Genomic DNA, 23,900 nt, shown 5'->3' with positions numbered 1-23,900 from the left:
TCTGGGGGCCCACTCTAAGAGCTAATGTTGACCCCCCTTCTCACAAATCATGTGATTGGTTGCAGTTTGCTTCTGTGTAAAATCATCAGTAACAATACAGTGCTCCAGTTATATGATTTAGAATAATATGAAGTCTCAGAAAGGGGCCATTCCACCAAACAAGTCGGCTACTTGTAATTTATTACTTGAATTACATGTTGCTGGTAATACTTTTGTACTTTTACTTAGGTCAGGTCTGGAAGTTAAGACTTCTACTTGGAACAGAGTATTTGTACAGACTGGTAAATGATCTGAGTACTTCCTCCACCACAGCTTGGGTCTTGAGGAGCTGCATTATTCATGGACAAACTGAAACCTACACTGTAACAACTTAATTGCTAATTTCTCTTCTGCTGATTGTCAACACCTGCCTTTCTCTTTCCATTCTTTTGTGAATAAAATGGACAGCCAAACTAAAAACTAAGCCTTGATTTGTATTTTGCAGAGTATTAACTTGTAAGATTCCACAACTATAACAAACTGTCACACTAAAGCCCCTTTCCCACTGCAAACAAAAACCTGACCAACACTAACACCTAACTTTTGTCTTAAGTTGGAAAGGTTACAATCCACATTTATTCCCAGGACAAATTTATTTATTTTATTTTATTTATTTAAAGAGGACAGCGCACATTAAACATACATTACTGTAGATGTGCCAGTGTTAGCCAAAGGCTAGTTTCCAACCGTAGTCCTCTGGCATGGTGTTAAGAGCCATTAAAACATACAAGGGTCATAATACATAATAAAAAACAAAACAAAACAAAACAGAACAGAACAGAAAACAGGGACATAGGTAAGATACAATTTAAAGTAAGAATACTACTATCAAGACACTAACAAAGGGACAATCAATACAATACTACCAAGACAGATAAAACAGACAGTTATACATAACGAAAACCATTATATGCGGTGCAATTAAAAACAAGATGAACTGTCAGGGATGAGTAATTGAGATGAAGATGCAGCAATGCAAAGACCAGAGCAGGGTTTCTTGTTGGAGTTGTGCTAAGATGGATTGAGAAACACAACGAAACCATGGATATAAAGTGCTACAGTGCTCATGGAAAGTGCTGCAGTGCTCTGCTTATAGAGATTCTTGTCAGATTGATGAGTTAGTTGTCAGATGTGAGTAAATGGAATGGAAGTGCAGCAATGCAAAGACCAGAACACAGGTTATTGTTGGAAGTTATGCAAATTGAGATAAGAAGAAAAATGACTCTATCTATCTATCTATCTATCTATCTATCTATCTATTAGCAGTGTAATGGTTCACAAAATTCACGGTTCAGTACCATACAATATAGTGGTGTTGCGGTAATTTTGGCTTTTGTTTTTTGTACAAAGCAGGAATTACAGTCTGGCTGAAATAGGCTTATTTATATCTATCTAGCAAAATCAGTTTCTTCTTTCTCAACACATTCTACAGGTTAGGAAAATCTTGTTAAAAATATGTGAAAAGACTGTGTAGTACTTAACTGTGGTGTTGGTTTGTTAAACTGTTGTCACCATTTCTGTGTCTTACTATATAAAAACGACATTACTAACATTAGAGCGCATAGTGTCAGTGTCGTTTCTACTGCCCCACTGTGTGTAAGTTGCGAGTTCGCTATGTCCCACGAGCTCTCTTAGCTCTTTCAGTCTAATAAATACATAAATAAACATCTCTGTTGCATCTCTGGATGTCACAGTCATAAACACTGCAAGCTAAACAGCCATCATTAACAAACCTTTCAGTCTTTCTGATGAAATCAGCTACCCTGCTCACTGCTGTGTGTGTGTGTGTGTGTGTGTGTGTGCGTTGTACTAATGTTACCTGCTGAACAAGAGGCTATGGCCATGCAGCTGCTCTAGTTCCCAGGTTTGGTGGGCGTTTGTGCCATGGATGTGTGTTCTGCTGGTTTAGCTGCTAAAGAGAGTCTGTTGCTGTGCAGTGGCTCGTGCTTCGGCTCATGCTTTGGCTTGGCGATCGTGTATATTACTGTGCTTCGGTATGTTTTTATCCAAAACTCTCTCGCCATCATCCTCATCATTCACAGTGAAACTGAAGTGGCTCCAAACACCAGATCTGAAGGTTATCCAACAATCTTCTATATCTGGTCTGGTAATGGTGTTACTAACCATCTTGTAGCAAGCTAAGGATCCTTGACTTTGAGAAACACCCAGCGTGTCTCACTGAAGCGTCGTGTTCTAGTTTGGGGGTGTGAGGTGCAGACAGCGTGTCCTGTGGGCTGCCTTGTTGATTGCAGTGGCACTGAGAATGTCATATGAAACACAGTTTAATGTAGTGTATTTTTTTTATTTATTTTATTTTCCAAATGTTGTAGGTAACATATTGTTCGATTCGTATTGCATACCACACCAAGAGCTTGATACTGAATGGTTCAACATGAACATGGACATTATTATAATAATATTATAATATAATTATAAACACAATCACCAGATTAAGCATTTGCCTCAAAGGTCAGTTCAGCCAACTCACTACAAACATATTTCCACAAAAGAAGGCTGATTTTGGACAATTACATGATGGAACATTTTACAAATTCTACAATATCTGCAAATTGCAACTACAGTATGGTCAAGGTGAGGGAAACATAAAGGTTTTAGTTAAAATTAAAAAACACCCTACACACCCATCAATTATGTCTAGTATGCATATTGATCTTTGGCATTCAGTGTGTCAACTAATAACTAGCAAATAGCACATGTGATTGACTGGGTTACACATGTGCATGTTTTACATGGAGTGGTGCAACTAAAAATATAATACACTGAATGCTCAAAATTCTGAGTAATCTTGAGATTTTAACCCAGCAACAGAGTCTCAGTGAAGTGTTGCAACAAGAAAATACTTGTCCTAAATATTGTAGTGTCATGTAGTGTGGTGAGAAGAGGTTTGTTCAGCTTAAAAAATAAAGAAATAAAGATCATCCAGTATCCCTCCACCAAAACCTCAAGACTACAGTATATCCCCACGACATCTGTTTAAAAGCCAGACCTGGGACTAAGTCATTGTTTTGCATTTCACAATTAAGTACTTGCATTCAAAAATTAATTCCTATTAAAAATAGCAGACACAATGAAAACTACTTTAAACAGTCAACCTTAACTACTGCACCAACACATTCTCACTTCAACCTTGTCACATATCGACATTTGGTCATGGACTTTCAACGTCGAGATACAACATGCAAGGTACCTTGGATGTGTTGGTTGTTGACATTCTGGGATGTCGTGTCAACTTCAGCCTGTCACATGCACTGTCCTTTTTCAAAATACACTTCCATTTTCATAGGAAATGTACTGTTTGCATACAGTCTTGTCCAAAATAAACGCACTGCGTCAGTACAACACTGCTAATTGACGTACAAAAACAAATGTGCATGGCTTTACATTCTCAGAGGAAGCAAACACTGGCCTCCCAAGTGAAAGTTGGTGAATGTTAGACCCATCCAGCACCCCTTCCGCCAACCCTTCTTGGACTTCTGATGCCTTAACTTTCATTGTTCTCCTGCCACATTTCCCCTCGATGCCACTGGGCACGTTAAACAATAACAGCAACCAGCTGTATCATGCCTACATGAACTGACAGCTCTTTTCAGCAGTGTCTAAAGTCTCTAACTAAGGGCTGGGTTTCGACAACTTTGGAGTGAAACCAGGTTGTAACTACAGGTACCATTTTAAACATTTCCCAAATCTGAACCAAGTTCAATTGTTGGTCATCAGCTCATGGTGGTTCAAGTTTTGTTGGAGCTAGAAGAAGTAAGTCACCCTCATCATGTCAATATGTGCCTGGTCCACCAATCGAGCGTGCTTTCCTTGCTTTCTGGCTATCAGTGCTTGTTTCTCTTTACCCTGTCAGAGTATGTCAGGACCTATGGATAATAACTGGTCAAACTGCAGTTTCACAGAGCACACCTGCTCTATGCACAACTCAACTCCAACTTTGTACTATTTCTAGTTTCAGAACTTGCTTCATATCAACTACACTGGTCAACATTTTGAATCAACCACCCTTTTTGAGGAGCTCTGTCTGAGAAAAGAAATGATGGTGTCATATTGATGTCATCAGTCACAATGATGACTCTGTAGCATTTCACTAAGTCTGTTCTGTCCTTCTGTATTGTGGCATGGTTTGGGAACTTGAATCTGTTCAATACATACAGGCTTGGCCAAAATGTCCAAGTAGCCAGAAAAAATATTGGAGTGAGTCAGCTGCAGGTCTCTGACCTCTACAACTGTTTTCATTGTTAGATGTTGCAGATGGTACCAATACAACTGTTCCATATCATCTGGGTTTTTTGTCATCCCTTTGTTGAGCTAGCTAGCTCACTGATCTAATTTAACCCATTGTGCCGCTCAAAGACTACTGCTTGCAGCTCTATCGATCTATCTATCTATCTATCTACAATTTCACAAAAGAAAAAAGAAACATTGACAAGAGATCAGTTTGTCTTCTCAAGGGCATATACATAGCAGAGGACAGCATTTGTATTTTAACGTGTATTCTTTTTTCTGAGGTGGAAAGTTGAATTACTCGCAAGGGCTCGTCCTACAGAGTGGGCCCTCCAACCAACCTCTCTACAGGCCCCGAAACCCAATGGGGCCCAGTGCAACTGCACTGCCCGCACTGTCTATATATATGCCCCTGGTGGGGTGTCATACCTGTACACTCCAGCAGCACTGCACCCCAGCTCTGCTCTGAACACTCCAGCCTGTTCTTTATGTGCTGAAAATGTTGCACAGCCCCGTTCTGTGGATGATCAGCCAGGTGCAGACATTCCAAAGAGAGCTGGACAGAGCTGTAAAGCGGTTTTCACCATCTGATAACAATCTTGCCTACATAATAAAACCCCGTTTCCACCGAGCAGTACGGTACTTTTCAGTTCAGTTCGGTATGCATTTTTTCCATTTCCACTGTGAAAAGTTGTGGATAGTATCAATAAAACTGTTCCCTACCATCTCCATTATTGGTCACCTCTCTGTTGGGGTACCTAGCACACAGATATGGCACTAAAAGGTGGAGCTGTGAACACAGCAATCTGTTGATTGGTCAATAGCAGATAGTCACTCTTGCTCAGCGCTGAGTTGGCTGGTTTAATGTAACCACTTTTCATACCATGGCAAATTTTACATAAGTAAACTATAACTATAAAAATAAAGGATGTTTGCTCCCTCTAGTAACAGCTGTGGACTGAGAAAAAAAAACTCAATTCACTGGGCCAACTACCGGCAACTTTTAAGGTGGAACATTAACTTATATTGTAACTCAGTGCATGAATTGACAACATGAATCCATCATTAAATGTCAATAATTACACCTTAAATGTCAATATGACAACTCTGATCATTACTTTAGTTGTTGTTATTTTGTTTTGTTTTTTTGTCTCTTTTGGGTGACACAGACTTTTAGTAATGAGTGGATCTTCAAACCTTTAAAAATAAATGTATTAATTCCGACCGGATTGTGTGAAGTGCATATGTTCTAATCCTCACAAAAAAACAAACAAAAAAAAGCATCGCAGAGCATTGTTCCTGTGGGCTAGGGTCTAGGTACCCTGTCAGAAGGGTTACTTTTGGTTCCAAAGATACCATACCAACAGTATTTGGTGGAAACGGGGCTTAAGAGTACCGTCTGTGGTGGAAATGCAGATCTACCGTTCAGGTTCATCTGTATGGGCTATGCACAGCTCTAAGGGTACTATACTTAAAGAGTTTTCTGGACATGTGGCTTACAATAGGAAGGCCTGCAACATGTTGAATGTCCTTTAAATCCCCTCCTGCAGAGAGAGTTTGAGCTCCTACCTTCAGGCCATTGATAAAGAGTTTCTGCTCACATGAAAAAATATACAAAGCCTTTACAATCATAATATAATTATATTGATAGAACTACAAGTGAAAAGAATACCATGCAACTATGTCAAGCAACCACTCACTGCCATCTGAAATAATCATTGGTAAATGTGATCATAATCATCAATAACCAAATTACCATTATTATTACTTCAGTTCTACTGCATTTCTGTGTGTGGTTTGTCCAAGTGGTGTTGCCATACCCCAGCAGAAACCGATGCCCGAGTGCTAAAGCTGAACAGTAAAGTGAGACTGGGGCAACGCACTCTACACTGTACTAACAGAAGAAAAAAGCTGACACAAGCTTTGAGCTGTCTCTGTAACTCTCCATCCGCTCTCGCCCAACATGGTATGTCACCAAAAATGTCATAACAATGTCACAAAAAAAAGACATTTACAAAAAATAGTAGTGTGTGCACTTTTCCTGTGCAGGTCATACTGGCTCCCTAAAATGGTACTCAGTCATCCAAACTATTCCAATCTAGGATTTTTGTTTCAGATTTATTTAAATTGGTCCTGCACTGTCCTCATTGAAATGGTCTAGCATTTGTTTGTCCTTGTGATTTGTCTGGATAGCTGCATAATGTGATTTTTTTCATGATAAACGTTTTTGTCTGGCTGCAACCAAATTTACTTCAGTCATGAAGTTTAACATGATCAGAGCCAGGGGCGTTTCAAGGACTTGAGGACATTAGGGGCTTAGCCCAGACCTCTGTAGGGGTGTCCTGGGGGGGATCCTCCTCTGGGAATGTTTTTGATTTGAAATAAAAATTATTTTGATGCTTTTTTATTTGAGCACCTTATTTACTTTAACACATCAGTATTTATTATGCTTTAACATAATATATATATGTATAAATGGGCCATTCTGCCCGATGAGTACTTTATACTTATGGTACTTTTAGTATAGTTTGATGTTAATACTTTTACAAAGAACAAATGATGTGCACCACTTTTTTTATATCATATTACTTTTGAGGGCTTTAATACATGAATGAAATGACAGATGAATAGATATGGGGCTCTTTTTTAACTATTATTATCATTATTATTATTATTATTGTTTTAATATATATGGCCTACATATTTACATCTGAAGCCTCAAAAGCGCAGATCTGACAGCACCACTGATCAGAGTTTGGGCTTGGACACTATAGGCTGGGATACTTAACTTGTGTTGCCACTTTTGTAAAATGACAGATGGACAAAGCCCTGCACAGGTCAAGTGTATGCAAGGGTGTTTCTTAGATTTAGGACATTCAGGGCTTAGCTTGGACCTTTGTCGAGGGTCCGGGAGACCCTTCCCTGGCACTTTTTTTTGTAAGCAAGCTCTATGTTGATGCTTTTCCAGTGTGAATTTACTTATTTTTATTGTGAATTAGAAAATAGTTGAGAGGCAATCAGCACCCTGTCGCAGGCCAGATTTGGCCCAGGGGTGGCTGGTTGAGTATGAGTGCTATGGGCCTACATGTAGGCCTTTTACAGATAGCCTGAGTTACAAAGAGTTTAAAAGATGTGGGCATTGACAGAGCTGGCTCTAACTATAAAACTGAGTTGCAGTCACCTATGACAAACGTAGCCCCCCCAGAGCACCACCATCACCAGTGGGTCAGTCACTACAAACATGCTGTGCAGCCAAATCCACAGGAAATCCTGGGATACATTATAATACAGAGATGACTTTTCCAGCCTTAAGCCACTTAAGGGTTAAATGAGTGGTTAAATGAAGATTATTAACTATAAGCTAATCTTTCACCTTTCACATGTCATGGAGCACACAGACTAAAACAGCTGACAGAGCACCAGGGGTGGAACCAAGACAACCACAGCAAAACACAGAAAACCCCTGGTAAAAAAAAAAGGCTGTAAAGAAAGAACTCACATTGCTGCACAAATGAGAACGAAAGCGGTTGCGTCACCGGGAGACGCTTACGTCATTGTGTTTGTTATAATACGCAGCTCGATGCGGCTGATCAGCTCCGTCTCCCAAAGGCCCCACCATGCACACAAAGAGCAGGAACACCCAGCGCCATCACCCACATCACCCCGGCCTCTCCGCAGTCTCCTCCGCCTCGTCTGAGCGGAGGAGACTGCAGTGTGGATGCTGCTGCCATAACCCAACACCCCACCATCCATCACAAGCACAGACACGCTACACACACATTCTGCACCCATGGAGGCATCCTCCTCGTCCGGCCTTTTTTTTTTCTCTCGCAGCATCCCTTACCTCTCTGATGAAAATCTACTCGGGCATTAATCCATGATCAGCGCGCTCTTATCGCTGCCTCTCGATCACGTTTCTCCCAACGCTGCGGCGCGGAGAGAGCGAAATAAATAATTATTTGAAGGCAGCCCTGCCCGTTATGTCCTATCGGAAGGCGAAAGATGCGCCTGCCGAGCCCATAGATACAAGAGGAGCAGCCCGGTCCAAAATCACAATGAGTCAAAGGTAGAGAGAAGCGATCCACAGCCTCCTGCAAAAGCGCTCAGATCAAATCAAAATATCCAATCTGTTGTGTTTTCGATCGCCTAGTCCTCCTCCACAACAGAGTGGCCCTCTCTCTGTCTCGTAATTTCTCCTCCACACACACGCACACACGCGCAGAGCGGAGCGGAACAGCTCTGTCTCATTTAAAGAGATAGGATAGGGCAGCTGGAGCAGTGCTGTGCACAGAGCCACTCTGTCTGCTTCTTATGTAACCTGAGCAGCAGCTTCTGATTGTTCTGCAGCCCTGACACACTCATGCTGGAAATGAACCACACTTAGCTGCTTTACCTGCATGCGTGTGTGTGTGTGTGTGTGTGTATGTGTGTATGTGTGGTGCAACTTAATGATTGGATGGCCGGTGGCCTGCACAGACTCTGTTAGGGGTTAAGTGTAGCCTACTTAGGGCTCCTCTTCTCAGTGATGGGTAGGTTACTTTTGAAATGTAGGCCTAATGAGTTACCGATTACTAGTAATCCTGTTAAGTAGTAGTAAGTAATACAATTCTTTAGATTATGTCATCAAAGTAAGGTCACTACATTTGATTACTTTTTGATTATTTCTAATCTTAAATTGAAAAGTCATAAAAGTGCCAGACCTAGCACATTTGGTGCCCTGATTACTATTATTATTACTATTATTATTGTATTTGTATTTGTTGTATTTTTTTTCACTGTATTTATTACAAACAAGTGCACAAGTTAATGAGAAATCAACACAAATAAATCCCTTAGCTAACAAAAAGTAATCAAAAATAAATAAATATGGTATTTGCAAATTTCTTGGCTACACATTTTGACAAAAAACAACAACAACAAAAAACAACTGTCTCAATTAGATGCCTGGTCTGGTTGCCAAGCATTTCATTTTTATGCAGCTTCTTTGGATGTATAAAACCAGGTTGTTTTTTACCCACTGGAGCTAATGTTGGTTAGCTGCTTAGATTGTGCATACAAATACAAATATTTAAACTTTTGTCAGTATGGAGATGCAACACAAATTGTTAGCTTGGTATGACACAATTTACTTTTTTTTTTTTTACTGAAATCATGAGCACTAAAGAATAATTCATTCAGATTTACAGCCTGGTAAACAAGAGAGACAAAAAAAGTGGTGACTGAAACTAAAATATTCACACTGGTTAAATAGACAATTTGAATGTCCTATTTCCCATCTTTGCAGTGCAACAGTTTTGTGTGAAAGAAATTAAGAGCCTCTCCCATTTAGATGTCCGTCCCAAATATAGGCTGATTTAGTTCAGTGATTTAAGCAAATAATAGTCCGGGCTATTATTGAAGTTTTACGGTAAGTGCATGAGTGTTACACTCAAATTTGCCAAAAGAAAGTATTCCAGCACGCCGAAAAGATGCAAAGCAACAGAATGAATTTTCAATTCACATAAACTTTTGACTGAAAAGAATATATTGGGAGGTGGCTGAGCTGGCAGCTAGCAGCTAATAGTGCTAACTCCATAAACAGCGCTAAACAACTGCAATGAGGTTGCAAACGTCCACACTGCTGCCATCCCAATATCAGCAGTAACCACCATGTGAGCGCAATGCAGAACGGCTGTGATGAGCTAGACAGTGGGATACAAACCTGGTCTCACTCCAAAATCTGTTAAAAGCTGCTCAGCTCTGTAATCACTGACTTGGTCTTCAGAACTTGGTTTTTGGAGTGTGTGTGTGTGTGTGTGGGGTTTACGGGTAGCTTGTTATGTTCTGTCTATCCTTGTATGCTGTTTTTTTTCTGTTTTGCTATTGTACTGTATTTTTTACTGTGACCTACCAAGGGACTACAGATGCGAATTAGCTTGAAGCTATAATCTGGTACGGTGCATCAAATGGCGACATTGGTGACATTTATGTTTGAGCCGTACATTGTCCCTTTTAAATAAATAAAATAAAATAAAAAAAGAAAAGAAAAAAAAGTCCTCAAAATCTGGTGCTTGGGCAATGGGCAGTGACTTCAAACGTCAGACATCGTCAAAAAAGTCATCCTTTCATGTGGCATGATGCACGGCAGTCGCTGTTATTATTTAAGGCAGCTGTGTGGAAGTTTTCGTTGATTATAGCGCCCCTGTGGTCGAAGCAGTATGACACCCACAGCCTGATGTCATAAAATTCTGACTCCAGCCGGCAATTACCGCATGCATTTGTTTTGGAGAGCAAGAGGATTAACTAACGTCTGGTCAGCAAAATTACTCAGTAAATTCTCCTGTCTTGTTTCTGTTCTGATCTAATCTAATCTGTTGTGTATTTTGAGCTACTAAGGCTACCGTAGTAGTGTGAGCCTCAAGTTATTCTGGGTAATGTAGTAACTGTTGTTGTGCTACTGGAAACAATAAGAAGCAGCCATGTACGTTCGGTGTAAGGAGGAATAAACAGTTAACAAGTCATCTGCTGAGTCCGCATTATTATGTGAAAAGAATACTCCAACGATTGCCCTTTCTCTATCATTTTCATACTGAGAGAGCATGATGGATATCTTGGCGCTTGTAGGGGGTCAGTACATCTTGCGCAGAGGGATACACTGGTGAGCAACAGCTGCAGCTGGCTCTGGGACAGGTACGCTAGGTCACTCAGTAAAAGCAAACAAAGAGACGACATGGACGATATTACTCACCCGACTGAAAGCTGTCCATCAGCTCCTGCAGGCTTGGGTGTTTTTTCCAGTTCATCTTAGGAACATGAAAAAAAGTTTCAATCAAGCCAGGATTAGTGATTGCTGCAAAGTTTTCACTCCTTGTGATGCACTCCCTGTGGCGGTTTTCCTCCTGATGATATATCTCCCCAATGATGGTAGCACCGAGTCCCATTCTGTGCAGCAAAATGGAAGCAGAGGATTCAGCCTCTCTTCTCGCCCGCTCAGCATCCAACACGTGGGAGTTCCTCATCTGTGTACTCCGGCTCAAACAGGTATGGCTCTGGATCTGTGTCCGCTAGAGGAAACTCTTCAAAATTGCGTTCAAAGTCATCCATTGCAGCTACTATAGTCCGGAGATATCGCTAGGCTAAATAAACAGCTGAGTTTTGTTTACAAGCTACGTCTGTGCCTGCTCACCGGTGTATCCCTCCGCAGATCACAGCACAGGACGTACTGACCCCCTGTAAGCGCAATGCTAACCGCTGAGACCCAGCCACTGGACGTACAGACACAAAAAAGATATCGATCATGTTGTCTCAATATGAAAATGATAGAGAAAGGACATACCTCCCAAATGGTCGGAGTATTATTTAATGTGAAGATACACAGTGAAGACAGAACATAATCCTAACACAGCAAAGCTGTTACCTGCAGCCTTTGCTTGCAAAGCTAACGCTACTAACCTTAGGTCAGTCGAAGGAATTAGTGGAAAAATGCAAACATGCTAACGTTACACACAAATTAGTAGTAAAGTAAGACCTGTTCATATAGTCTGCTGTATATTTGTGTTCATGGTCACAGTCACAGATAATTTTACATGATGCTCCTTCGTTATCCAAAACATCTCTGGTAAAACTGTTAGGTGTTATGTGTTCAGCAATGCCCGTTGCGTAACTGCTTACTCGAAGAACACTGTAAACATGGCTCCTTCCTCTTCTTCTGTGGTTTAATCGCTGCGGGTCGCTGCGGGCGTGCAGACTTACTTCCGCCTCGGGTGCCGTATTCTGGTTTGCTGACTTCCGTTGTGTCTCCGACCCGAGCGAGGCTACGCTAAATAGCCATATAGAGAAAGGCTTTTTTGTTGCTGTTGGGTTCAAATAAATATGTGGATCTTCAAGGGGAGGTGATACGAACTAGGGACAGTTTATTAATGGTAAAAAGTTCCGCACAGCTGCTTTAACATGATGGGCTGCGCCAGGGGGAAATGCGGCAGGACAACAATGAAAGTTAAGGCTTCAGAAGTCCAAGCAGCGCAAGTGGGAGGGGTGGTGAATGGGTCCAACAACCACCGACTTTCACCCAGGAGCCTGGTTTCGCTTCCTATAAGAGTGTAAAGCCAAACCCTGTTCTTTTTTCCAAAACCCAACCACATGTGTTTGTTGCCTAAATCCAACCACGTGTGTATGTTTGGCAAAACATAACCACCTGCGTTTGTTGTTGGGAGGAAAAAAAACATTAACTTGTGTGTTGTACTGACGTATTGAGTTTATTTTAAAATAAAACTGTATGCAAACGGTATGTTTCCTGTGAAAAAGGAAGTGGTCTCTAAAACAGACAATGCATGTAACAGGCTGAAGTTGACACAGTGTCCCTGAACACTAACAACCAACACACCCAGGGTACCTTGCACATTGTATCTTGATGTGGAAAATCCATGATTGAACGCCGATATGTGACGAAGTCGGAGTGAGAATGTGTTGGGGATACACACATGCATTAGACAGCGCAACAAATATATTTCATCAGGGGCATCACCGTTGTCTTGCTCAGACACTCCAACATGTGGACAGGAGGAGATGGAGGTTAGTCTGTTGTATTGTTATATTGCACATTTTATTTTTCAGAATATGGAATTCAAAGTGAAGAAATATTTGATGTAAATAGTTGAAGATGAAATGTATCATGATTTTAACAATGCAGAGATATACAGTACATTATATTTTAAAAGATACCTGCTACAGAAAAACTGAAAAGGTACAGCAACAAACCTCAAAATTTTACTCCAGTTTATTCTAGTCCAACCATCAACACATGAACATGCAAAGTTGTGAACGTTTCTTTCAAGGAAAGTTATAGTTTCCCTTTTATTTGTATCAAATTCAATACTTCTTTTCAGGAAACTCCCAGGACATTATCAGGAAATTACAGGCTCATAAAATGAATCATTACCAAATTCTTTAAGACCTCCTCAGCCACTGCAGGAGAATGGGACATAAAAACACTTGTTTTGATGTTCACATTTGAGTTGCCGTAACAACACATTGCTACACTGCTGCTAACTTATATTGCTTAGCTAAGGATTGTTGATAAGCTTATCGACATGTAGCAAAATGCACCAATCAACTTAGCTCCCATGCTTCACTTAGACAGCAGGCAGAATGCTGTCCGCTCCAGCTGAGACTGAAAGGGTTAACACTAAATCATCTGTAATGTGAAAGGGCCATGTACATTGTACAATTATCATATTACAGTGTGAGTTTGACTTATTCTTTAGCGTATTATGACAACTTAACTGTGAACTAGTGCTCTCTGCTGTAACCCAGTTGCTCTCTAGAAACAAATGGTCTGAAGTAAATGCATGCTCCATAATAAGAGATAAATATTGAATCACATAGCTAGAGTTCTGGTCCTGATGATCCAACAACAGACCGACTGCTGAATGAAATGAGTCAACCATGATCCGGAATCAGTAATCACCATGGAATAAAACTATGTATTATGCAGGAACACAAATCAATGGTATATTTGAATCATATAGTTTAACACTATATCTGTGTATGACTTCAATAATGTTAATTTGATCAAATTTACTGTGAAGTGCAGAATCAAATCAAGTGATTAAGATATTTGCTGATAAAAAGACAAATTAACTCTCTTTAACATCCCTATCTAGCTGTTTTCTGGTTGTTACAGCATTTGGGAACAGTCACTGTCTAGCAAAAAGCTATATATTACAGGTTGGATGCACTCATACTGACCAATATGAGTGCATCCAAATGTGCCCCTCTATAGGTTTTGTGGAGAGTTTAGGCAAAATTTGGCAAAAGTTCCATATTCAGTAGCATAAATATATGCCACATTTTTGTGTGCCCTCAAATTCATTGTTTTCAATGTTGACGCGCAGCAGGTGCACTCAAATGCCAAAACAATGTTAGAGCAATGCCAGAGTAGTGCACAGGGGTTCCTGAGCCCCTATTTTTCAAGGCGCGACAGCTACACCCTGAGATAAACACTGTTCAACTTTTGGAGCGCAGCAGTATACGCCATATGTCATGTGATGAAGACCAACCAATCAGTCACAGCTGGCAGATATTTTTCCCTTCTTCCATAAATATCAGTCTATGATAAATAATTGATCATTTTAGTGCAGAGCTGCCAGAGCTTTACACCTGTCACACAGACAATAGGCCTACAAACACAGCACCCGGAAGGAGATCAGTTCTGCACTCAGAATTTTAGATAAATAGACTATGATATGGTGCTTGTTAAGGTTGCTTAGCAACCTGCCGCCTTGCTCTTGAAGCTGCCACATATACTACAGAAGCGCCTATTTTTCAGGTCGCAACGGCTGCACCCTAAGAGTTCAACTTTTGTGTAAACCGCATGCGAAGTGAAAGGAACAACCAATCACGGCAGCAAAGTTGGATATTTTAGTGTAAGGCTACCCAGAGCTTTACATCTGTCCCACAGACAATATTTTAGGACTAATACACACCACAAAACAACACCTGAAAGAAAATCAGCTCCTCACTCAGGATTTCAGGTAAGTAGGCTATAATACAGTGCTGGTTATGGTCCCTCAGCAACCTCAGACGCAACCTACTTCCACTCTTAAAAGTTGAGTGAGTATAAGAGTAGCACCCAACCTTGTGTTTTCCAGCCAGTTAAAGACACGTTTACAGGTCATAAGGACACCATTGGTGTGTCAGAAAGTCTTTGCAAAGGTAAAGGGCTTAGAGGGAAATAGCCCATAACTCAAGTTGTCTTGGAGCAATCATGAATAAACTCAGTGGACACATCTCGCACTAAGTCCTGAAAGTACACACAAAGTTTTGTTCACATCCGATAAAGGCAGATCAATTGAGTGTGCTGTGATTGTGCAGTTATTGAATTGCTGTATACATTGTAATGATTAAACAAGTCTGTGATTGGTTTCACTCCCAGTTTAGAAAAATTAAACCAGCTGACTTGACTTAGCTTTGTGAGGCCCTAAACCCACTTGCTGCCACTTGTTGCTTTCATTTTGGCATTGAGCTGCTTCCTTCTTTTGACTGAGAAAGGGTTTGAACCCTGAAACTGGACTGGATTGCCTATTCTTTTAGGCTTTATTCACTAGAGGTGCTTGGGAGGGGTAGAGATGAGGAGAGTTGGGATGGACAGGAGAAATCATTCGTCATTTTCTGAATGTTCTCACACCATCGTAACAATGTTCATGTGTATTTTGGCAGTGGTAAAAGAGATTCATTCATAAGCAGTTTATTAGTTGCAGTCCACAGGAGCAAAGTGCTTTATTCAGTGGAGGAAATGCTGTTCACATTTGTGGCAAAATCAGAGTGTCTGGCAAAATCTAGAGAAGAAACCAAAATATGAGTATTGACTTAAAGCAGAAGTAAAACCAGAGTTGATTAATAAGTAATGAAATTAGTCCAGATAAACTCAATGATTGAATTAAAGACAAATGAGCCTTCCCAAAATGGAACTGTCTGTTAAACTGCTTACAATACATTCCCACTCTAAGTCCATAACCTGTGCTGTGAGGTCACAAATTGACGTTGATTCTTTTGAAAGGGTAGTTTGGGATTCACTGCCATAAAGCTCCTTCCGGGGGTTTGCCCTGTTATGGGCATCACCTCAATAAGGAAGTGACGGCATGGTTCACTGGCTCTCCTCCTCCGTTTGTTCTGTATCTTCCAGACGAACATAGCGCAGCCGCCTCTGACTCTCTCTCCATTTTTTTCTTTGTGCATGTGTGTGTGTGTGTGTGTGTGTCTCTCTCTCTCTCTCTCCGAGTCCAATGAAGTAGGGAGCTGGAGAGCTTTCTATTTATAGAATCCTACCCGCCTGTTCAGCCTCCCACCCCCTTTAGCACAAAGAGATACACCCACAGACACACACAAAGCATCCGCGGACAACACACACGCAAGCACAACACACAGGGCGTTGCACGATAATGTACAACACAGACACACACACACATACTGAAATAGAAAGTCAGCTCATGGGTTTACCTTAGATACAAACACAGAGATTGCACACATGAACAAATGTAGCCGTAAAAATGTCAAGTGCAAAGCAAAGCCTAATAAAAACCCAGAAATACCCACCATAGTGTACATACTATAGCATTAATAATGCAGGGATTCCTAGTGGAGAAAGAGGAACACTCCCTGTTATGGATAGAGGGGGAGGGGGCTTCCACTGCTTTGCAGCTTTTACAATGTAGCATTACAATTACCCATTCATTCCTTTATTATTTTTTATACCTGTGTGTGGTAATAATGATAACAATAATCTGCCCCTTATCCATTTAGCCCATCACTCTCAGACACTGCTATACAAACCTTGTTGCAGCTGCAACAATCTGCAGTCTCACCAAATCTTGTCTGTCATGTCAATATGTGATGGACAGTTGGATTTATGCGTGTATGTGCATGTCACAGTCAGGGATGGGGAGTAATGGAATACAAGTAACTGAGTTACGTATTTAAAACGCAAAATATGAGTAACTGTACTCTGTGACAGTTACAGTTTGCAAGTATTCTGAATACAGTTACTGTCTTTAAAAATACAGTGGCATGCAAATGTTTGAGCACCCCTGGTCAAAATTTCATTTAGTGTGAATAATTAAGTAGAAGATGAACTGATCTCCAAAAGGCATGAAGTTAAACACGAAACATGCTTTTCAACATTTTAAGCAAGGTCAGTGTATAATTTTTGTTTTGTACAATTTTGGAGTGAAAAAAGTAAAGGAGCACCCTGCAAAAGCTTGACATTTGAGCTCTCAGACAACTTTTACCAGGGTCTCAGACATTAATTAGCTTGTTAGGTCTTTGGTTTGTTTACAATCATCATTAGGAAAGGCTAGGTGATTCAAATTTCAAAGCATTATAAATATTCTGACTCCTGAGACCTTGGCTCCTCTAATCAGCTGCCTAGCACTCTGAAAAATAAAATAACTGATGTCCTCAAAGCAGGAGAAGACTATAAGAAGATAGCAAAGTGTTTTCAGGTAGCTGTTTCCTCAGTTCTTAATGTAAATAAGAAATGGCAGTTAACAGGAACTGTGGAGGTCAAGTTGAGGTCTGGAAGACCAAGAAAACTCTCTCTGAGAGAGCTGCTCGTAGCACTGTTAGAAGGGCAAATCAAAACCACCCCTTTGACTGCAAAAGATTTATCATACTCTGGAGTGGTGTTGCACTGTGCTACTGTGCAGTGACACCTGCTCAAGAGTCATCAGATTAAAACCTTTCCTGTGTCCTCACCACAAAATTCAGCAAAGGAACACCTAAACAAGCCTGATGCTTTTGGAAACAAGTCCTGTGGACTGATGAAGTTAAAATGTATCTTTTTGGGTGCAATGAGCAAAGGTATATTTGGAGAAAAAAGGATGCAGAATCTGATGAAAAGAACACCTGTCCAACTGTTAAACACAGGGGTATTTCGATCATGCTTTGGGCTTGTGTTGCAGCCAGTGGCACAGGTCACATTTCACAGGTGGAGGAAAGAATGGATTCAGTTAAATTCCAACAAATTCTGGAAACAAACATCACACCATCTGTAAAAAAGCTGAAGATGAAGAGAGGATGGCTTCTACAACAGGACAATTATCCTAAACAGACAATGGACTTCCTCAAAAGGGAAAGGTGATGGTTTTGCCATGGCCGTCACTGTCCTCCGACCTAAACATCATTAAAAATCTATGGATAGACCTCAAAAGAGCAGTGCATGCAGGACGGCCCAAGAATCTCACAGAACTAGAAGACTTTTGCAGGAAAAATGGTTGAAAGTCCCCCAAACAAGAACTGAAAGACTTAGCTGGTTACAAAAAAGTGTTTAGAAGCTGTGATACTTGGAGGCACTACTAAGTACTGGCCATGCAGAGTGCCCAGACCTTTGCATTTAGGCCCTTTTCCTTTTGCCTTTTGGAGATCAGTTCATCTTCTACTTAATGAACTACTCACAGTAACCAACCAGGGGTGCCTAATTTTTTTCATAGCACTGCAGATTAATTTATTTGTTTTTGTTTTATTTACCCTAATGCCATGTTTTAAATGAATGTAACGCAAGGGATCGTCAGTTTAATTACATTGTTTTCTGTTGGATTGTCCAGCTGCACACAATCAGAGCCCTGCTGTGTTTTGCTATACTTTTGTCTGACACCCTGTTTCTGTTTATTCCTGACATCTGCTTTGAGAGCTCCACAATGGATGAGGAACAGCTGATTAATGAAGTTGAAATATGCAATTATCTGTATGATATCTCCTCATTTAACAACAAAACCCTAAATAAGGTGGCAGCTGGCTAAGGGAAGATCACAAGGAAGGCTATAGTCTCTAGTAAAACATCATCACTCCTAACAATCTACTTGCTGTTGGCTATACTGTTTGTCATTTCTAGTAAATATCACAATATAATATGTGTGTTTCCTGTTTGAATGGCACAAACATAGATAGACAGAAAGTACTTGCCCATATTAACAGATTCAGTGTGGACGAGATGGGGTTGAGAGTGTGTTGTTGCAATATAAGGGTGCCACTTGCTCCAAACTAACTAATGTTTACCTCCAGCTGCTGACAGAAGTTGGAGGAAAAACACTTGCACCACCAGCTGAGAAGGAGGAGGAGAAGGAGTGTCAGACTGAAGCTCCCAGAACCTTCAGTCTGACATGGCTTCCATTGAAGGCGATTTACAAGGGGGAGGGAATTTGATTTTTTCCCTAACCAATCAGTAGAGTTCAACGACTCACCCAGAATGTGACGTTATTAGTATCCATGCCTCGGGGGTGCCGAAAACAAGCGAGCATTGCCTGTTTAAAATGTCTCCGTCGTCGTGCACGCCCAGCTGCATCGCCGTTAAATCCAGTTTAGCAGCTTCCTTAATTTGGTCCTCCATTAACGCGAGTAGTGGCGAAATACCTCGATAACATCGTTATTGTGGTCTGTAGGATCTGTAGCGGTCGCCATTGTTGCTATCCTCACCAGTTACCCACCGGCGTACAGCTTGACATCAGCGTGGCGCTGATTGGCTAATCGCTAGACCCCTGGCATTCATTGGTCCGTCCATCGTTTGGACGAGATAAATCGCAAATTCATTGAAGTATGCCAGACCAGTAATGCAAGCCTACTCAGCTGAGTGGGCGGGGTCTATGGTCTGGAACCAGGCTAGGAGGAAATGTGTCTCTTATGGTATTCTTGCGTTTTGTTTGATAATTACAATTTAATGAAAAGTTATTTGTTTCTATTTCTATATTTCTATAACAACATATACATATCTGGTAAGTCAGTGATTTTACAGTTAGGTTAATACTTAAACCTGAAATAACTCATTTTAGGAGACTGTCCTCCACATAATCATTGTTACAAGCACCAATTGTGTGTGTGTGTGTGTGTGTGTGTGTGTGTGTGTGTGTGTGTGTGTGTGTGTGTGTGTGCGTGCGCACGTGTGTGTGCGCTTGCAGGTTCAGGACATAATTCTCGATCTGCACATCACTATAAGCGAACCTGTTTCACATTGTCATATGATACATTGTTAAGATATAAACAATGATTTTAGACACTTTAACATTCTTGTAATTTCTAACAATATTATAGTATTTTTCAAAAACTCCTAAAGTAATTTAGGATATTTCTCTTTATCAGTATTGCATACATGTATCTTGACTTTTTCCAACTTTATTTCAGTGTTAACATATCATTTGGTAACATACACTATGTTCTATTGGTCAACAGTGGGTTTATAATCATCTTCTCATATGATATCAGAATTTGTCATTTAAAATTAGGAAAGAATGTTAAATAAATTAATTAAAGGAATTCAAGCTCATCTTACCCCGGCAGCTATTAGAAGTAGGTTTTGACCAGAATAAGCTTTTTAATGATGATACTAATGATTCAGTCAGGACCACTTTTGTCAAAGAAAAATTTATCTCCATTTGGAGTATTATATTTGGCAGTATGGCTCTGTTCTGGAGAGAGCAAACCTCCCTGCCCTTCCATGCACCTACATGGAAAGCCAAAGGCAGGTAGATCAGCTGCAAAGACCCCCCAGAACCAGAACGGAGCAAGCATCAATGACAAACAGAACACTGATAAGGCAGCCACAATATGAAAAGGAGGAGCTGGGGTGGGGGTGGGTAGCAAAACAGCTTGAGACAGTGATTTCCAGTGGGGAAATTAGGTTGTTATAATGCTTTCATCAAAGCCAGACTCCATTGAGAAATAAAGTGATTTAACATTGCTGGACACTGGAGCTGCTGACTTACTACTGCCTCAATCTGTTGTGTGTGTTATTGTGTGACTTTGGTGTTTAAAAGAGTATGTTTGGACTCACCAAACTCTCAAAATAACATAAACTAACTAACTGATCGAGACAGCCATAGACCAGCAGCTGCTGTGTTCAGGGAGCCAAAATTACTGTATTTATCAATGGAGTCTGATGGCTTTGACAAGAGCATATATGGGGAACTGAAGCAGTTAATGGCGTCCCCTTCAAAACAGGCTGTCTGACACCAATTCAGCACACACTTTAACTGTTGTAGACTTTCTTAGGTGGCTAAAATACCTTTCGCTCCTACCCCATCCACAACAGTACATTGCTTAGCTTCTGTTTTGGCACTTTTGACACTCCTCCAAACTTAACGTGCTGACAGACATCAAATGTATGTAATGTACTGACAATAGATAAGCATACCATACAACCCCACTTCCAAAAATCTGAACTTTCTCTTTAAGACAGTGGTAGAGGAGCTGTGTAATGTATTACCTGGACAAGAGAAACAGGCAAGATACAACAGTGGATTTGGGGAAGGTGATACACTGCCTTACACTGAATGAGATGATGTCAGTCATCGGCCTTGTCCCCTCAAAAGTGAGGCTATTTTGGTATCACCTGATATTTATGTTCCACAGTCATGTTGAATACATGTCATTGTTTGTGTTTAAGGAATTATAATGATCAGATCCAAATGTATCTTTACATGAATGAATGGATGAACACTAATATACAAACAGATAAACACATGTGCACTCATATGAGAGCACGCACTGCAGTGGAGATGACTCAGCCACTAGCGTTGCCATGGAAACACTGCCTCTTTGCAATCAGTCTCTTAGTAACTGTGCGGTTGCCGAGGCAGGAACCTGAGTGTGTGTGTGTGTGTGTGTGTAATAGGACACTCAGCAATTGATGTAACTGGCTATTTCAATGAGTGGATAGTAAAATTAGAGAAATTACAAACAAATATGCACCCAGTTAAGACACAAACCTGCGTTAAACCTACCAGAGACACTTTCCCTGATGTAACAGTTACTTTTTGACTTTTGGCCTGTCCTCTGAAGGATCCCTTACAGGAATTATACAATCATCATGTCATCTTTATCATGTTACAGCAGGGATCAGCAGCATCATATGAACTTACCAAACTGCTTCTTGTTTTTCTCAGAAGAATCATCTTTATTGTTATCATGTTAAGTCTGTGATAATTATATTCAATGATGACTGTGCCACTAACTAGCGCACTGGTGTGACGTGTAAGTAAGCTTGACCGTGGATTCCCACCAAAAGCTTCATGAGCGTCATAAGCAGCCGGCAGCCATTCATTTTCAATGCATGCTGGCGACGAAGGCCATCAGGGCTGCTTTATGCAAATGAGCAGCGCCGCCAAAGCAGCAGCCAATTGCAGACCGGGTTTGCAGGACTCTGTGGACCCAGACGGACCAACAGCTCCGGGCTCTGCGTTTCCTCAGCAAGTACGCAGATGCAATACCAAGGAGGCTTCCAAAAGTGTGATCCATGGTGAAAGAGGAAACCGAAGATGTGCATGCTATATATACCTGCCTATACTGCCTATACTATAGGCTACGCTTCTTTCCCTCCAAATAAGCTCCTGCTTATTTACCACCAATAGAGTGTGCCAGTAAACCCGGAACTCCGTTAGCGCTTTTAGCACTTCCGGTTCTCTCGTCTAAAAGTCAATACGTTTTTTGAATGGGATTTTGGTAAAATGCCTCAAATAAGGTCTGTGGTTAACAAAAGCTTAAGCGAGTTTCAGGTTTTGTTCTACGACATAAAACACGTCAGTAAATACCCTACTTGTGAATTTTGAAGCTTTTACGTATCGTAAAAAAGGTGGTTGCTAACAAGTTGCTCAATACGACTACAAACCCTGTCGGGGACATTAAACATCATCACCCCCGAAGAGGCGAGAGTGCTGGCAGTCCGCCATTACAGCTTCTTATTTAGCTTAAACAGTCCGATTTCCCCATTATACAATGTTTTTAAAATAAAGCGGCCGAAATCAGTTGAAAGCTTAGTGGTGGTGACGTCAAGAGTCATGCCACTGTGGAGTAGTCATGAAGTCCATTAAAGCCTAACGTTAGATTTTTACTTCTGGCGATCGCATTTAAGCTTCAAATGCGGTATGAAAGGTGTTCATATGTGAAGATTATCTCGCTGAACAAAACCTGTAAGTATCATAAACTTGTGTTAGCCACGGAGCTTATTTTCTGACATAATCCAAAACGCAATGCAAAAATCACATTGACTTTCTCTTCCGGGAACCAGCGCGATGCTAAACTTCCGGGTTTTGACGTCAGCCCTGGCACACTCTATTGACCTATGGCTAAGCCACGCCCCCTCCACTCACTCGGACAATTTATCAACATTCAGTGACCGGCACTATGGCAGGTGTCACATTACACAGCATTTCGCAGGAGGCAATTGATGATTTTTGGGGACATAACAATCAGATGTAATTGAAAAGTAACCAAAAGGGCCTAAACTACGCATTGGAGGGATATATTCATCATTTTATTGTTGAGAAGGTCGATGAAAAGCTTAAATTACAAGCCAAAATTTACAGGCCACAGTGTACGCTTGTGAATCACATCTCGTTGCCGTCACCATCAAAGACAACAAGATAAAGTGCCACTGAAGTTAAGGTTTTTGGCTCAGAATATGAGAAAAGGATAACGACCTTTTTACCATCTTTACCAAGAGTGTCTCTCCGTTAGTTTGGTGCTACAGTATTTACATTGAATCATTCAGCATAACGTTTGCCAACCTTTGTTATCTCTGCGATTATAGATAAATTAATGACGCTAAGCTCCAGAAGTTAACGTTAGCTTAACTAGAGCCCTTTAGACAACAGCTAACAATGTACGATCACCAAAGTACAAAAACTTGAACAAAATAGGCTAATGAACTCCCAGCAAACAAGGTGACATGATGAACAACGCAGCTAGGAGCTAATGTTAGGCTAACTTTAGCTAACGTTAGCTAGAGATGTTAAGGATAACTTTATATTTCTTTCCAGCAAAGTGACAATATGTTGCCTCAAACACAATGTTGACTTACCTTAGAACAGATGTAGACATCATTGTTAATCTTATTCACGTTGAGTTGATGTTGTGGTCTAAGTCACCGCACAACTTTATCCAAAGGAGACACATTTCTCGGTTGAGATGTAGTTTAAAGGGTAAAAAATATACCTCGTCGCCCAGCCTCTCAGAATACCCCATGATTGATTGATTGATTGATTGTCTTTATTTTGAACATGTTAACAGTGGAAACAAAACAAAAACAAAAACAGGTGGACAAGTAAACGAATACTAAATTAAAAAAGGCAAGCAGACGGACAGACAACAATAAC

General features: G+C 40.7%; 2 protein-coding genes across 2 annotated transcripts in view; both read right to left on the bottom strand.

Moving 5' to 3' along the window:
* The window catches only part of fbxl16 (F-box and leucine-rich repeat protein 16), a 57,532-nt gene extending 48,982 nt beyond the window's left edge, over nt 1–8,550 (bottom strand). The window contains exon 1 of the mRNA XM_049560240.1: nt 8,129–8,550. The gene's annotated coding sequence lies outside the window, so the exon portion shown is untranslated. The remainder of the gene's footprint in view (nt 1–8,128) is intronic.
* The window catches only part of LOC125878864 (uncharacterized), a 489,748-nt gene extending 466,119 nt beyond the window's left edge, over nt 1–23,629 (bottom strand). The window contains exon 1 of the mRNA XM_049560328.1: nt 23,606–23,629. Within this exon, the coding sequence (XP_049416285.1) occupies nt 23,606–23,628 (23 nt within the window). The 5' untranslated portion in view covers nt 23,629. The remainder of the gene's footprint in view (nt 1–23,605) is intronic.
* Nucleotides 23,630–23,900: the final 271 nt, after the last annotated feature.

The sequence above is a fragment of the Epinephelus fuscoguttatus genome, linkage group LG19 (assembly GCF_011397635.1).
Source record: "Epinephelus fuscoguttatus linkage group LG19, E.fuscoguttatus.final_Chr_v1".
Lineage (NCBI taxonomy): Eukaryota > Metazoa > Chordata > Actinopteri > Perciformes > Serranidae > Epinephelus > Epinephelus fuscoguttatus.
Note: the sequence above shows the minus strand (reverse complement) of the source record. Positions and strands in the feature narration are given on the sequence as shown.